Source organism: Hypomesus nipponensis, chromosome 14 (assembly GCF_054491055.1).
Source record: "Hypomesus nipponensis isolate SF chromosome 14, ASM5449105v1, whole genome shotgun sequence".
Lineage (NCBI taxonomy): Eukaryota > Metazoa > Chordata > Actinopteri > Osmeriformes > Osmeridae > Hypomesus > Hypomesus nipponensis.
The window spans coordinates 22,425,001-22,442,751 of NC_140374.1; the positions used below are offsets into that span (position 1 = coordinate 22,425,001).

The 17,751-nt window shown below is 47.3% G+C and overlaps 1 protein-coding gene across 5 annotated transcripts in view; it reads right to left on the reverse strand.

Moving 5' to 3' along the window:
- ccnd2a (cyclin D2, a) overlaps nt 1-17,751 on the reverse strand; it is a 122,077-nt gene that overhangs the window by 46,454 nt on the left and 57,872 nt on the right. For all 5 annotated transcript variants that reach the window (XM_084671380.1, XM_084671384.1, XM_084671382.1 and 2 more), the window contains one exon: nt 9,366-9,409. In XM_084671380.1, coding sequence (XP_084527506.1) covers nt 9,366-9,409 — 44 coding nt within the window. The remainder of the gene's footprint in view (nt 1-9,365; nt 9,410-17,751) is intronic.

Below are 17,751 nucleotides of genomic sequence, written 5' to 3' on the forward strand. Positions count from 1 at the left end.
TGTGCTCCTCCTCTCAGTGCTCCTCCTCTCAGTGCTCCTCCTCTCAGTGCTCCTCCTCTCTGTGCTCCTCTCAGTGCTCCTCCTCTCAGTGCTCCTCCTCTCTGTGCTCCTCCTCTCAGTGCTCCTCCTCTCTGTGCTCCTCTCAGTGCTCCTCCTCTCAGTGCTCCTCCTCTCAGTGCTCCTCCTCTCAGTGCTCCTCTCAGTGCTCCTCCTCTCAGTGCTCCTCCTCTCTGTGCTCCTCCTCTCAGTGCTCCTCCTCTCAGTGCTCCTCCTCTCTGTGCTCCTCCTCTCTGTGCTCCTCCTCTCTGTGCTCCTCCTCTCTGTCTCTAGAAGAGTCAGGCAGAGACAGTGACTAACCTCAGTGGAAAAATCACCAAGTCATCACATTCACTGCCTGCATTTACAGTAACATGGAAGCACACCTCGATTACCTTAACGTGCTCTCTCTCTCTCTCTCTCTCTCTCTCTCTTTCTGCACACGGCAACATCTACACGTTCAACAGAATAGGCTGCTGCTCTGTGGTCATAATGACATCAGTGTGTCCGCCTCAGAGCACCAGAGGAGACACCTATCGCTTCTGGCAATGACTCTGGATCTGAGCCGTGCTGTGACGTCGTACCCCCTTAACAATCTAAGAGCTTCTTGTTCACACACACAAAATTGTGTTCAGTTAAATGAAGTTTCCCTCGGCTTGGGCTGTCATAGTCCATGGATGAGTAAGCACTTCTTAGAAGGTTCAAAAATACGTTTCCTGGTTTGAGTGGCAGAGAGGACGCAGCAGCTGACGTGGGCGTGTGCACTCGTCAGCGCTCGTCCAAGGGGAGCTTAGCACCACTATCATTCTATCGACTTTATCAAGAAGGAAGGAGGAAGCCGGGGTCCTGTCTTGCACAAGTCACTCTCAAACTGTCAAACTGAAACATATCCTACATTTCAAAGAGAGAACTTGAAACACTGTGGAAGTGCCTCATCACTGGGACTGAGGGTGTGGAATGATGAAGAGGGGGTGATCCCCAGCTCTGCCCCAGCTCTCCCCCAGCTCTCCCCCAGCTCTCCCCCAGCTCTCCCCCAGCTCTCCCCCAGCTCTGCCCCAGCTCTGCCCCAGCTCTCCCCCAGCTCTCCCCCAGCTCTGCCCCAGCTCTCCCCCAGCTCTCCCCCAGCTCTGCCCCAGCTCTCCCCCAGCTCTCCCCCAGCTCTCCCCCAGCTCTCCCCCAGCTCTGCTGAGCAGGCCAGCCTCTCTGGTCCCGGCTGCCAGTCACAGGTCATGTTAGGCAGTGAATCAACACATCACTTCCTCTGTCGGGCATCATTGTTTGGTTTTTATTTATTTTTTAATATTTGAGTTTTGTTCCCTCTCAGTTGTTGCTGATAAGCCCTGGTGCTTGTGAAAGGCACGCCCTCAACTGCTCTTGTTCGCTAACTAAAAATAGGCGGTGAAGTAATGAGAATCAAGAGCGCTGTATTTACATTCTGGAGAGTTAGGGCTGCAGAGAAGGCTCTGCAGTGAGGTGGAATCCTTGCATGATGACTGAGGGGGAATTTCACTGTGCTCCATCCAGGATGAGAGAGAGAGAGGGGCGAGAGAGAGAGAGAGAGAGAGAGAGAGAGAGAGAGAGAGAGAGAGAGAGAGAGAGAGAAGGGAGAATAAGGTAATGCAAAGGGAGAAATAAAGATGGAGGCGAGAAAGAGGGGAAAGACAGAATATGTCACAGAGAGAGTAAACGAGAATCATGAGCTGCACAGAGAAACATTTCGAGAGGAAGGGGAGGGAGAAACACAAAAGGAGAAACAGAGAGAGACTCAAATAGAAAATGTGCAACACAGAGAGCTTACGTAAGTGAGACAGAGAGAGAGGGAGAGAGAGAGAGGTAGAGAGGGAGAGGGAAGGGAAAGAGAGGTAGAGAGGGAGAGGGAAGGGAAAGAGAGGGAAAGGGAAAGGAGAGAGAGAGAGGTAGAGAAGGAGAGAGAGAGGGAGGGAAGAGAGAGAGACAGAGAGAGAGAGACAGAGAGAGAGACAGAGAGACAGAGAGAGAGACAGAGAGAGAGAGACAGAGAGAGAGACAGAGAGAGAGAGATAGAGAGAGATAGAGAGAGACAGACAGAGAGAGAGGAAACCGTCATGACAGCCATTACAAGGTGTGGCCTTGAGAAACAGACAAGAGAGCGTCTTCTCTCATTCCACTGTAATGACAAGAGAGAGAGGCAGGGAGGCAGGCAGGGAGGTAGGGAGGGAGGCAGGGAGGCAGGAAGGGAGGCAGGAAGGGAGGCAAGGAGGGAGGCAGGGGGAGGAAGATAAAGGAGGAGATGGACTTGGGATGGGGAGGGAGGATCCGGTCTTCCTGGCCGGGGTCTGGCTGGGGACGGCAGGGCCTGGCTGGAGACTGCAGGGCCTGACTGGAGACGGCAGGGTCTGGCTGGAGACGGCAGGACCTGGCTGGAGACGGCAGGGCCTGGCTGGAGACTGCAGGGCCTGACTGGAGACGGCAGGGTCTGGCTGGAGACGGCAGGGGATGGCTGGAGATGGCAGGGTCTGGCTGGAGACGGCAGGACCTGGCTGGAGACGGCAGGGTCTGGCTGGAGACGGCAGGGGATGGCTGGAGATGGCAGGGCGGGTGGTTTTATGAATGATTACGATCAGAGAGGCACGTGGGCGGATGTGTCTGTCCCACCCCGCTCTTTCTTCAACTCTCCCCAGTGATGGACAGATTATCCTCAGAGAGAGAGAGAGGGCGAGAGACGACTAGAGAGAGGGGCGAGAGGGGACTACAGAGAGGGGGAGAGGGGACTAGAGAGAGGGGCGAGAGGGGACTACAGAGAGAGGGGAGAAGCGTCCTCAATAAACCTCTATGTCCTCTGTGAAGTCCTCTGTTGTTGCTGTTTTTTGGTGTTGTATCTGTCTGTCTGTCTGTCTGTCTGTCTGTCTCTCTGTCTGGCCATAGAAAAACTAAAGCTACTGAAGCTAAAACAAAGTTTTCTAGGTTTCACCTTTTCATTGAATTTGAGGTGCGTGCCAGAGGGGGACCGCACATGGACTGCATGCACTGTAGATAGATGTCTGATCGACTTGACTTAAAACAATAAACGGGGCCACAAAGTCTGTGTTTATGTCATTTCTCATGAATGGGGAAACCAAACTACTGTGCAGAGTCTAGGGGCAGAAGCCCATAACCATTAAGCCCACTGGAAACTATATCTGCTCCAATCTCTCTCTCTGTAGACTGGAAACAATTTCCCCAGGTCTTGAGTGAGTAAAGCAACCGTGATTAGGGCACTTGGGGAGGGTCAGTAGAAGGTCCAGTTGGGTCTCTAACAGTGGAGCTTTGTGATGTCAGTATCATGCATACTGTGAGCAGCACAGTCAAGCCCAGCATCTTACCCCCACGTAGACCAAGGGGACGGATGCTCTTGCGAAGATCACAGTCACCAAGTTACCAAATCAGTCAGGTGGGAAGGGAACAGATTGCTCCAGAAATCAGATCTCAACAGTCGCCAGCCCCCCCCCCCCCCCCGCCAGCCACCCAAACCGAAAAAGTAGCATGATTGAACCTTATCTACAGGAAATAGCGTTAGCTGAAATTGGACTCTTGAGAGGAGCGAGGCTTGAAAGGGATGGCAGGGCCCCGGTCTTCATGACCCTGTGTCCCCTGACACACCGCTCAGCCTTGATCCCAAGCTGGGCCCTGGGAGGAACGCGGAAGGTGGACTGGGTGGGCTCCCCGCTTGGCCCTCGCTCTGGGACCGGCGGGCTGGACCCCCATCAGCCTGGTATGCCGGTATGCATCTCCCAGGACCATTGGAAGGGTGGGTGGTGGGGGGGCGGGTGAAGCGGGCAGGCAGTGCTTCTGACCATGTCTGGGGACTTTCATTTCACTGTAGGCAGGCAGAGAGGATGGACGGATGAACGGATGGATGGATGGATGGAGTACTCCTCCCACACCTCCACCTCCACCCAGACCACCACAGAAAACCATCTCCTAATCTCTGCGATAGACGTTGGACTGTGTGACTGGTCAACTGGAAAAAGGCCTTGTAAATAGCCCTGTACTTAGTCACCCCAGCAACCTCCGACTCAGTCCCTGCAGCTCATCTCATCTTCCTATCGTTCCACAAACACTGAGCCCAGATAGTTCTGGTTCTGCACGGCTTTGTGTAATCTTTAATCTAGTATTATCTTTAATCTAGTGTAATCTCCTGGGTTTTTTGTCTCAGAGTGTCCACGTTTCCTTGCTGATACACAGATTACCAGGATGACAAAAACAACCCCACAGTCCCCAATCCCACAATGCACTGCCAAGCTACCAATGAGAACTGAGAGTGTTTTCTCAACTACTTTTGCTTTTCCCAGGGTCTACTCTCAGAGAGCCTATTTGAGGCGGTCTATCAAATTAGGGGAAAAAAGCAGGATTCTTTGACCAGTTTAGGTTAGAGGTCATTATTTCGGGCGTAAATCACTTCTCGATAAAACAAGAACCCAAATTGTTTGCCCACATCCTCTGACAGCTTTTGATGGTCAATATGATCAAACTCAAACGCACAGCCACCAAAACAGAACAACTGCCACAAAAGAGCTCGATTACATGTTGTGTTCAGACACCACACAGTAGGTCAATACCTGCCTAGTGGGACGCAGGAGGCTGTTAGGGCTCACTACTGACCCAGAGGGAGCTTTACAGAAGTACAACCCACAGAGCCAACAGAAGCACGATACACTCACTACAGGATAACAATGAAACACCATATTTGGTAAGAGTAAGCTTTCCTAGAGAGTAAAACCTACAGCAGAGGTCACAAAGGTCAAAACTGTACGTGCTGCGAAAAGACGTGTTACAGACACAGGTTGGGTGACCCCAGATCCTGCTGTCACTGTGCTGTAGCCTGAGCCTGTGCAGTACCCTGACACGACAGCCTGTGCTATAACCTGAGCCTGTGTTGTACCCTGACATGACAGCCTGTGTTGTAGCCTGACATGACAGCCTGTGTTGTAGCCTGACATGACAGCCTGTGTTGTAGCCTGACATGACAGCCTGTGTTGTAGCCTGACATGATAGCCTGTGGGCTAAAAACACAGGCTGTAAAAACACAGCCTCTGGGCTAAAAACAAAACACAAGGACAGTGTATTTTCCATAGGATCCCTTTAGATTCCAGAATCAAGAGGTTTTCACAACATGATAAACTGTCAACCATGCAGTGATCAGCTTTTCAGAGGCAACTATGAGCCTAATACTGGAGAGACGACTGTACCGTCTGTCCATGAGCGAGAGGGAGCAAGCATTTGATTTTTCCCACCAAGGTCTCTGGGAAGGACTAGGTCCTGCTTTTTCGTTTTGGGTGGCGGGGTTATTATTTTAAAGTCTGTGAGGAGCGAGCGAGCGAGCGAGCGAGCGAGGGGGAGATAGAGAAACAGAGGGAAAGAGAGTTTGCCCATGGACGGCTATGTGTGTCCGGGTGAAAGAGACAGCACTGAAGAGACTAGGGCTGGACCTGTTACACAAAAAACGGGTTCCTTTGACTGCCACTCCTTCCCAGGTTTGTAACCCAGTCCCTGGGGAAAAGTCTCATCTTATCAGCCTCACTGCCCTACACCCTGGGGGTGGAACGTACAGCACACAGTTACTAAACTGACCTACATACTATACTGTACCATTGGTTGTATCACATACTTATATACTTAAATATAAGGTTTTTAGAGAGGGTCTAGATACTGTTTCCACCTTTATTTTCTCTCATTATCCCTCCTCTTTATGCAATAACAACATATTTTATTCTGTACCTATCCTGTTCTACAAGATATATTCTATAACCATACAGTGCACCAGTGTAGCATGTTTCCTGCTTTTTATAATTAGATTTCTATCTTTAAACAAACAAAACAATTGTTCAACGTTATTATATCCCTAGGCAGATTAAAGTGCATCATTCAATCTGATATTTTATTGCTACTATTGTGTGTATTCTTCATGCTACCTCAGTTGTTTACTTATTTTGTATTTGTGCAGACGGTATTATTGAAAACTTGAAATGTTACTTGTAGATTAATTCAAAGAATCTCTCTTTCAGTATTTCTATTTCTCTATTTTTCTTTTTGGTCCAGTGGAGTCTCTTTCTGTATATCTCTCTCTGTCTATTGTTCTACCTTCCCTACTGTCTCTCTCTCCCCCTCTCGCTCTTCCTGCCTCTCCTGAATACACTTTATTAATTCTCTCTCATTCTGTGTCTATGATAGTGTCCCATGTGTGTTCATGCGAGTGCTGGTCCCTGTAGTACAAGCTGGATATATTGGAAGGGGGACCTGTCTCTCTGTGGGTGTAACGGAGGAGGCCCCCTTCCGCTACAGACACAGGAGAATAATGAGGTCAAGGTAACTCATCCCTACCAGAGCAGGTTGACCTGCACACACAGACTGGCAGGGGTTGGCTGAGTCACAAACTGTAAAAAGAGAGGTTAGGGTTAGAGACAGAGGGACATACATAGAGTAGATAGACAGAGAGAAGAGTGAAAGAGAGAGAGGAGAGAGAAAGAGAGAGGAGAGAGAAAGAGAGAGGAGAGAGAAAGAGAGAGGAGAGAGAGAGAGAGAGAGAGAGAGAGAGAGAGAGAGAGAAAGAGAGAGAAAGAGAGAAAGAGAGAGGAGAGAGAGAGAAAGAGAGAGAAAGAGAGAAAGAGAGAGGAGAGAGAGAGAAAGAGAGAGAAAGAGAGAAAGAGAGAGGAGAGAGAGAGAAAGAGAGAGAAAGAGAGAAAGAGAGAGGAGAGAGAGAGAAAGAGAGAGAAAGGGAGAAAGAGAGAGGAGAGAGGGAGAAAGAGAGAGAAAGAGAGAAAGAGAGAGGAGAGAGAGAGAAAGAGAGAGAAAGAGAGAAAGAGAGAAAGAGAGAGGAGAAAGGCAGACATAGAGAGAGGAAAGAGAGAGAAAGAGAGAAAGAGAGAAAGAGAGAGGAGAAAGGCAGACATAGAGAGAGGAAAGAGAGAGAAAGAGAGAAAGAGAGAGGAGAGAGAGAGAAAGAGAGAGAAAGAGAGAAAGAGAGAAAGAGAGAGGAGAAAGGCAGACATAGAGAGAGGAAAGAGAGAGAGAGAGATAAGGCTGCTACACTGATCCAGGGACAGCTGTTGTGGTGCGGCCTGCAGCTCCAGTCCTGATGCACTGATCCAGGGACAGCTGTTGTGGTGCGGCCTGCAGCTCCAGTCCTGATGCACTGATCCAGGGACAGCTCTTGTGGTGCGGCCTGCAGCTCCAGTCCTGATGCACTGATCCAGGGACAGCTGTTGTGGTGCGGCCTGCAGCTCCAGTCCTGATGCACTGATCCAGGGACAGCTGTTGTGGTGCGGCCTGCAGCTCCAGTCCTGATGCACTGATCCAGGGACAGCTGTTGTGGTGCGGCCTGCAGTTCCAGTCCTGATGCAGGCTGAGATAGAGCCAGCGATGACAGGGGGCCTGAGGCTGGACGAGGCAGCAGCAGACGAGGCAGCAGCAGACGAGGAAGCCGCAGACGAGGCAGCAGCAGCAGTTGCTCCACAGCCCTGTCAAACTTCCTCCGCAGGCCTGCAGAGGAAGGCCCGCCCATCTGTCTCTACACCTCAGCCTGGTGCAGCAGGGCTGCAGAACGCAGCTGTTTCCTAAACCTAACCTCCCAGCAGAGATCTGGGCTTGACAGAGAGCCGTGTGCTGGTGGAACCCAGTTACATTGGTAGAACTCACTCCTTAGTATAAATACCATTCCATTAAATTGGAGTTGGTCACATGGGTTTGCTGGAAACTAAGAACCTGAAGTTGAACCCAAGTAAAGGTGGAAGCAATGCTGATGAGTGTGTGTGTGTGATAATGTGTGTGTGATAATGTGTGTGTGATAATGTGTGTGTGTGTGTGGTTATGTGTTTTAAAGGCCAGGTCAGCTGTGGTGAGGCAGCTGTGAGAAGCTAACCCAAAGACAGAGAGACACATCTGAACCCAAGTGGCCCATGACAGATGTGTGCCCCTGCACAGCCACTGCACTCAGACAGCTCCTAAATCCCTCTGTGCTCACTGTAATGGACTGTCTTGTGTGTTGTACTGTGCAATGGATCACGCTACGCTTTACTGTTATGTCTTTCATATACGTTTACTGTAGATATTGAGGTCATTGAGGGAAAAAGACTGTAGTCCTTTAGTGTGGACAGAAACCCCCTCAGTAAAAACCGTTTACAGGAATATAGACCTGAGGAGTTTCACTAGAGAAGAAGGACAGAGTCAAATGGTTAGTGAAAATGACAATGTGACTATTTGTTTCTTTTATGATGAGGCCAACCACAGAGAGGATCACACTGAAGATACGGTAAAAAAAGAAAAAATAATCTGAGTTTCCAAATGATGTTCCTACTACTGCTAATAGTACTACTAAAACAACAAAAATAAATATTCTTGCTTACAATAATAATGTGGAATTGTACCCAAACAATGAATCACTAATTTTAATTTGTTTTAAACTATTATCATGATTTTTGCTCTTGTTCTTATATTTGAGGTATTTTTGTAAAACTTCCAATTGCAAATGTAAACAAAACAACACCATAAAACATATCAAATATATTAACTATCATACACATCAGTGACACTGATCAATTAATTATTCTTAATGAACTAATAACTTACTGTACCATCTGTGTTTATCCATTTTTAACAGAGTCGATAGTAGTTAGTTAAACGCATGTTCCAGCGCCCAGCCCTTCCTCCCTCACATCAAGTACAGCAAAAACACAAATTCTATCATTTGTTACTGTGGGTTATCAAAAGAAACAGAAAACAAATTAATCTATGATTAGCTTTTTCCCCCACCCTCATTTCAACATCACAAGTTAGACATATAATAGTCAATGTCATCACAAAACTACAGGCCCAGAAAATACCCAAGCATCAATCTACAGCTCACAAAGATTGTTACAAGCGTATTTTTACACTGAAACATTTTGACAGCGTCAGTTAGACTCCTGTGTGATTTCCCAGTGAGCATGAACAATACTTTCCACCAGTAATACAAGAAGCCTCACAAACCCAGAACAAAGGAAGGATCAACAAGCAACAGCAAGAAAGAAAGAAAGAAACTGGTTTCACTCAAAAAAACTGTGGAACGCAACACACCTTCATCTCTTCTCAACAGACGAGGTCACATCAGGGCACACACACATGCACACATCTCAGATTCAAAACAAGCTCCTTGTCTTCAGCTTCTGACGTATCTCACGTCAGTTCGCCAAACGACTAATCCGAACCTCCCAGTCTGACTGGGCCTCAGGAGCGTGGTTCAGCCACACCACTGAGAAGATGGAGCCATACAAACACGTGGGCTTCCCCGTGTGAATCAGCCGGCCACTTCAGGTCAGCAAGCTTGCCAGTCTTACCTGTGGCAGGTCTGACCCTGGGATATTCCAGACAGGTTTCCATCCTAGAACAAGAAAATATACCAAGTTAATTAACTGCAGTGCTCAACTGATAGCTATTTTAAAGTTAGTAAATTAATTAATTTTAAGACGAGAGACAAGTTCTCTATCATAATAATCCTTCAGAAGGCTTTTTAAAATATTTGTTTTAACCCTGAACCTTTATGAGGCAACCAACTATCCTCCCTATTCAAGTCTTAACCCTGTGGATACTTTGGGGGCCCCGAGCAGAGAAGCTTAGGACGCTAGCATCACATCCTAAAGCAAATTATTTTCATTCCACAGCTGGGATGTGCATGTTCTAGCCAACAGTAAGGCAAGGTTCAATTCACCTGGAAGGTAAGCTACAGGGAAGTGAGTGAAAGGTGTTCTCAAGAAAAGGAGGAATGGAGGGCGGGGGGGCGGGCGGGGGCAGCGCTGGATCATGAAAGCCGGCAAGATGTGAAGTTGTCAAAACACATATTTCTTTTTTTCCCACAAAGTGAATACAAGAAGATAAATACAAAGGGGTTGACTGAAGAAAGGTCTAAAGTAAAGGCTTCTGAAGCCAGGAAATGGGAGAGGATGAAGGATGATGTGGAAGACATGATTTAAGTTCCTCTATTGTTTGAAGACTCCTACTCAAACGCCTTCCATTATCTTGCCTCGTCTTTGAAACCTGAGCCCTTGGCAGAGCTCATTGAGTCGTTAGACTCCATTCTGTATGTTCAAACATGACTGTCATGATGTTCTTGCTAAGCAATTGTAGCTACAACTAACAGAGAGATCTCCAAGATGTGTAAGATATTTGAAGTACAGAAGACATCACTAAAAAAGCTTGTACGAAGCTTGTCGTAGATTAATTTCAAAAGTGTGTTTGGTTATATATTATATATATATATATATATATATATATATATATATATATATACATATATATTTATATATATATATATATGTTTAGAGTCATAAAGGAGATGGTTTGGAAAGGTCCTCCATTCATCCCACATCATGTTCATAATCTAAACACCCAATGTCAGTTGCCATAGCTGTACCTGTGTGTGTGTGTGTGTGTGTGTGTGTGTGTGTGTGTGTGTGAGAGACAGCGTTTGCTGGCATGTCTGTAAGTGTGTGTTTGTATAAACGTATATGGGGTAGTATGGTTTGTTTCATAAGAGTGTGTGTGTGTGTGATGCTCTTGGCAGTGAGCTTTATGTGTTACCGGTACCTGTCACATCACAAGTCCCAGTGAAAGCAGAGGAATGTTTCCCTTCCAGGGAGAACCTACAGAACAATACTAAACCCTAACCCCCAGAAGGCCCCTTCTCACGGCCCCTCCACACTTCTAAAGGAGATAGAAGCAGCTCTATTTGATAAGTCAGGCTGGAAGGCCGTTCTGTTTGGGTGTGTGTCTGACAAGTACCCAGGTGGATGTCAACAAAGAATCAAAGCCTCGGGTGATATCTTCCATCCTCGGGTGATATATTCCAGCCTCAGGTGCTATATACCATCCATTCACGAACCTTCCGCCTATACTCAGAGTCTAATCTTCCCATTGATCCAGATGCTTTGATTAATGAAGGCCAGGCTGAGCAAACAGCCATGCCCAGCAGCAGCAGGTGAGGCAGGCCTGGAGGTGACTGCCAGACGGGCTCCTCTGGCTGTGTTCAGGGTGCTATACCTTCTCATTCATTGCAGGTAAACAGCATGCACCAGTGGATTAACACACTTCTCTGTCGCCCTTCTGAATCTTTGTCAGAAGGTCCTTTTGTCCAAGGCCCTGGTCTGGAATTCCCCCTGTGTGTTTATCTGTTTCCTTGTCTGATGTTGTCAGCCAGATGTTCTTTTACTGTGGCCATGCAGGACCCAGAAGAAGCACACACACACACACACACACACACACACACACAGCATTGAAAGAGATGTAACAGCTCATCAAGAAAGAGAAAAGAAAGAGAAAGAGAGAAAGGTAGAGAGAGGCAGAGGTGCCTGCAGAGGACACTGGACCACATTCCTTTCCTGTTGTTGCAGGCTTTTGTGTCCTCTGTTCTGGGGGAGGGTGGAGGCGTTGACATGGGGTGAGATGATACACATGTTGCCAGTCAGGGTAAGAGAGAGATAGACAGGGAGAGATAGACAGGGAGAGATAGACAGGGAGAGAGAGGGACAATAGAAAGACATCAGAGAACAGAGGAGAGCTCAGGTCCATGAAGAGGAGAGAGGAGAATCTGTCTGTGGCCTCACAACACGACCTGTCTCCAGCCATACTGCAAGCTCACACCTCTTACTTTCCAAGTAGACTTAACTAACCACTGTGCTGGACCTTGCGTGGCTCTGCTAGCAGAGCAGACCAGCCCCACCAGCTCCTACCCTGGGAGGGAAGAGAGAGGGAGACAGGAAGTTCCATGGCCTCAGTGTCGAGGGTCCCCCCCAGAAGACCAGTGGTGCCGGCAGGGTTCAGGTGGAGAGGAACACTGATGGCTCACGACTAATGGTCCAGCGAGTCAAGGCAGGCCTGGGTAAGAGGGCCCTGGGGCCGGCTGAGGGGCCACAGTCAAGACCCCCCCTGCGGCCCCCCCTGCCCACCATCATACCGCCACTCACTCATAGGAAATGAAGGGTGTGACAGAAGATGACAGGGCTCATTCAAGAGGTCAAACCCTCAGAACACACGAAAGAGCCCTAATGGATACCCCACGTCTATCTTTAGCAGCTGAGGCAGCTGAGGCAGCTGAGGCAGCTGAGGCAGCTGAGGCAGCTGAGGCAGCTGAGGCAGCGGTGGCAGTGTTGCGTCCAGAGGAGCACACATTAGCTGCATCCACCCTTCCCCCAATACCTTTCAGCGCCTTAACGGCCTGTCTTCAGCCCTAAGCCCCAGCTCACACACACACACACACACACACACACACACACAGCAAGCTAGGGCCGAACACAGAAATGTCCTACAGTGGGGAACAGCTGCATTGGCTGGTCTGGATTGAGCCCAGCAACTTCTAGGCCACAAAGAGCTGCTTGTGCCCCTGGCTCACTAGGAACAGAAAACACAAGAGATGAGCCTGGCCACGCAGGCCAGAGTAGAGCCATGCACATCCCGCCTGGGCAGGAAGTGGGCACAAGTGGCACAGACACACACTGATGAACACATGCACATTCATGTCCCACACTCATGTGCATGCATGTACCGACACACACACAGAAGAACACACACACTTGCACACTAAAAACACACACATCCCAATACTCCCAATATCAGGCAAACACACACATAGACAATCAGGAATCCAACCCCCCCCCCCCCCCCCCCCGCCACACACACACACACCATACTCTGGCCTTCGACCCCTACCTCAAGCTGGAAGCACAAAGCAAAGCCCTTCAATGACCCTTGTTGGTGGGTGTGTCTAACTCAGTGTGTGTGAGGTGTAAACAGGGATCTGTCACTGCGTCATTCGTCATAGCATACTGGCACACACTGAGGAAAAATGGCTGAAACCAGGGTTAAGAAAAAAGCATTTCTTTCCTTCTTCATAGAAGACAAAATAACAGAAAACTTTGATTTGAAGCTAACTCGAGTGTTGCTACTGGAGCCAACCCAGGTGTTTTATGACCCAGGTGGTTTTGAGAGACGGCCATGTTTCTGGACGTCTTTGCTGAATCATGCCTCCTGTCCATCGTTAATCAAATACCGGACCATGACACAGCTCTCTCTCTGTGTGGCCCGGCTCAAGGTCCGCAGGGGGGGGGGGGGTAACAGGGTGGAGACAGGAGGGAATCCCTCCAAAACGTGACTGCCCTCTTTGTCCTCATCTCCCCCACCCCCGCCCTGCATCTGAATCTCCACTGTTCGAAGAACCATGTTATGTGGCTTTCAGGGAAAAAAGCGGATCAGTTGTGTGCTTTGAGAGAGTGCACTGCATGTATCAACCCGACGACCTCAGCGTTTTTTTAAATATTTACATCCCTTTGCATCAGCAGGGCGTGAATCTCAGCACCAGATGGGTCCTCCTGCACTCGGGGATCCAGCAGGATGACTGCAGCATCACGTGCAGTTTGTTTAAATCATTTTCTTCTCATCCTTCAGCTGCCCATGCTGATGACCACTCAGCCATGCAGCTGTGAGCCATTCATAACCCCCCCCCCCACACACACACACACACACACACATTAGAATACACACATGTATTGATAAACACACACGTGCGCACACAGTGCTACAGTAGACTGGATCTGTTCAGATCCCACTCGGTGTGGACTGGTTGATGTGGACAGAAGAACAGAGGACTCTAACATCTGTCCATGCAAATGACCTGAGAGGACAGACAGTGCACTGAAGCAACTGGTATCTGCTCTGTCACCATGATACTTCCCACATTAGGACCCCCCAGCCTGGCTTTCACTCACACACACACACACACACACACACACACTCACACACACACACACACACACACACACAATCACTCACACAATCACTCACACTCATTAACACCTACCTACACGCAAACACACACATACCTACATGGCATGCAAACACACACACACACACACACATACCTATATGCAAACACATTCATGCAAATGTGCCGTCAACCTTTTTGATAGTAATGTAAATGACTACTGTAGTCATAGCAACAATACTATTACAGTAAGACAGACACACCCACTGCGTGTCTAACAGGGCTACCACACACACGCCGCAACACCAGAGGCAGTACACTGTTTCTGCGTACAGCTGTATCGTCCCCATGGTGACAGGCTGACACGAGGTCCTGTGCCCTGAGGACATTTCTGATCTTTCAAAAGGCATCCCATAATAAGACCGAGCCAGATGACATTTTTAGAGGCACAATTAAAGTCTTAGATCAGTCAGCAGACTGGACATATTTGTGACGCTGCTCAATGACCAGATTATCTCAATGACTGTCCCCCCCATACAAGTAGAGCCTTCTAACCTCAAGGCTGACGAGGCTGTTTTCGATGCAAGGCCTTGTTCATTACTGGAACTGCACCAACATGAGGAACACACTCCAGTATGAGATTGTGGAGAGCTACACCATGCTGGTAACTGACGTGGAACAGCCATGTCTGTCTTAGTCACATGACAAATGCATTGTCAGTCAGAAACCTTTTTTTCCCGTAAAGTGTGATCATGTTTGTAGCAAGACCGCAAGCTGACAAGATCACACAAAACGACCGTTGCTTCCCAGGCTGTACTGCTCCATATTTATCCTGAGTAAACCTGCCTGTGACTGACACTGATGAATGGGCCGGGGGAAGACGCTTTTGGTTTTCACTCATTCATGTTCTTGTCAACTTAGGGAACTAACTCTGAGGAAGTCAGCCTTTTAAAACCAAAATAGCCACAACCAGCTGATGCTTCTGAAATCAGTTGCTTAAAAATGCACAGGGCCCTCAGTGTTTTAGGCAATAATAAGATTAGTAATGTGAGAGTCTGGGTTCAAAGTTGTAGGCTATTGTTAAATATAAAAGACGTTTTGCCCTGTAATACCAATAAATCAAGAGCGTGGCAGAGATAGCCGGCATTCTCCAGATGACTGTGTGATTAAAGTTAATTCTAGCGTCACCTCTGTTGCCCTGAAACTCATTCCTCAGTCTATTTTGGAGAATTATTTGAGGATTCCTTTTCATCAAGTCTGAGAAAAAAAATCTGGCAGAAGACTGAATGGAAACTCCTCACAGACTGCTCCGAGATGGGACTAAACCTTAACTGTTGCTGGGCGAACAAAGGTGCACATGACAGCAGGACGACTGATCCCATGTGATTGGTTGATAATTGCCATGTTTGGAATGATGGAACATTCTGTTGTAATCTGGGCCACCGCCACAGTGCCATGGTCCATTTACAGTGAAGGTGAATGATGTCATTGATTGACAGAATCACATGATCCTTGTTCATGTATGCACACATAATGACTAATAGACTGTTAATTATGACAAAGAAAAATCTAAACTTCGACAGCTCCAAACATTCCAAAATCGAATAATTCATGAATCTCAGTGAAACTGCTCCTCAACTGGGGGGTTTCAAACTCTGGTCCTCCTGTCATCTTACAGCCAGAGCCCTCGTCTACAGCATGCTGCTGAGCCACCAACAGATAGCAGAACATTTCAAGCCTCTAACTGGAAGGCGAGCGTCCCTGGCAGAGGCCAGAAGGCAGCTTCAGTCCTGCGCAGGGTATGAGATGGGTGAGGACAGTGTCTGTGGAGACATGAGCTTGGGGTTTGTCGCTTGTGTCAGCTGACAAACATCTCCATCACCACAACACGTCTGCTCCTTCCAGCTGCAGATCCAGCCCGTGTAGCATGACTCAGCACTACCGGGGGGGTGCGCATGGCCCTGTGCATTACAGAAGGGTTTGCACACTTTGGGTTTGTGTATGTGTGCATATGTGTGTGCACGTGTGTGTGTATGTGTGTGTGTGAGAGAGAGGATGTGTGTGTGTGTGTGTGTGTGAGAGAGAGAGGATGTGTGTGTGTGTGTGTGAGAGAGGATGTGTGTGTGAGTGAGAGAGAGAGAGAGAGAGAGAGAGAGAGAGAGAGAGAGAGAGAGAGAGAGAAAGAGAGAGAGAAAGAAAGAGAGAAAGAAAGAAAGAAAGAAAGAGAGAATGTGTGTGTGTGTGTGTAGGATGAGGTTCCTGTGCCCACCATAGGGCTAATTCTTTATATAGATTAAGAGGTTAGATTTAAGGGAAACTGAAACAACATGACTGTTACTTGCTGTCTCACATTTGATGAGATGAAACTCAAAATTATTCCTCAAAATTATTTCCCCAACAATTAAAAATCAGGAACTTACGTTATTTTAAATTTAAATGTTATCTTTGAGCTTCTTCGTCTATTCAACAAAAAATGCAAATTTTTAGACAGAGATACAGAGCTGATTCCGGTAAGTCAGCAGTACGTGTGTGCATGTTTGAGTTTGTATGTGTTGTGTCAGTAACCAGGCAGTGTATGTACTGTACTGTATCTGACATCACACTGCAAGACTATTGAGAAATTATTTATTACATGCCCCACCAACCATTTGCTATACAGTGCAAGATGTTCAAACTTTCAACTCTTTTGTTACAACTGGTTAAAATTGGTCTCTTGGTACTGAATGTTTGAAGCTTCATTCTAGATCTGTACAGATCTAGGTTTCTCAGGTTCCATAACCTGAGACGAAATCTCAGCTCCACCCCGGTGTCTCTCTCCGCTCTCATGTCCTAGTTGCTGCCTTGTCGTTGTACTGTGTTCACTTCGTGGCCATTTAAGACATAAAAACCTGCCCTGTTCCACTTGTGCGGTTCCACCATTAAAGGTCATCTGTCACGAGTGTTCTTTAGTAGAATGCATCTTACTAAGGTTGCATAAACAAAAGGACTGAGCAGTTCTTCATACAAAATGGGAAAACACATTTTCTAAAACCTATTCATTCAAAACTGTTAAAAGATATTGTCAGTGTGAACTTCTTTTATTTTTAATACATGGGAAGATATTGTGTGTGTGGGTGGGTAGTTACTAAATGACTTTAAGATGACAGCACCTGAAAATGAAACCTACCGTCCTTGTGTGTCTGGTGTTATGCATGATGGACAAGGAGGGGAAATTATGATGGAACTATTTCAAAGCCCACAGACAGACAATGGATTTTCTAAACATACTGGCGGTCATGTAAACCTCTTCTTAGGTTGACAATAGAAGAACACATTCCAGTAACTGAGTCTGAAATAGCCAGTTGTTAACCTCTATTCTCTTGTCATGGATGATGAAAGTTCTGGACTAAGATGTTGGGTATTCATCAGGGTGAACACACACCTTGTTCCTTCAGTCTTTAAGGACCAAATTGGGAAATTGAAGAAGGAAAACAGAATGTACCTTTCATTTCAAACCGTCTAGACTTGACAGAAACAGAAACCTCATTTTAAACAGAGGCTGGCGAGTGGAACGCAAATAGTAAATGTTGAAGATGTCAAAATATACCTGCTGTATCTGTAGCCTTTACCATCTGCACCTGGTTAATATACCTGCTGTATCTGTAGCCTTTACCATCTGCACCTGGTTAATATACCTGCTGTATATCTGTAGCCTGTACCATCTGCACCTGGTTAATATACCTGCTGTATATCTGTAGCCTGTACCATCTGCACCTGGTTAATATACCTGCTGTATCTGTAGCCTGTAACATCTGCGCCTGGTTAATATACCTGCTGTAACGACAGAGGACATCATTACCACTGTAATAATTCACTTTTGCATCAGAAACAAATACATTTAGATGTGGGGCTTCATTTTAAAATTATTTCATTGATTGATTGTATTTTATTGCTTCCGCTCAGAAGTTCAGTAGATTCTACGGTTGATCAGA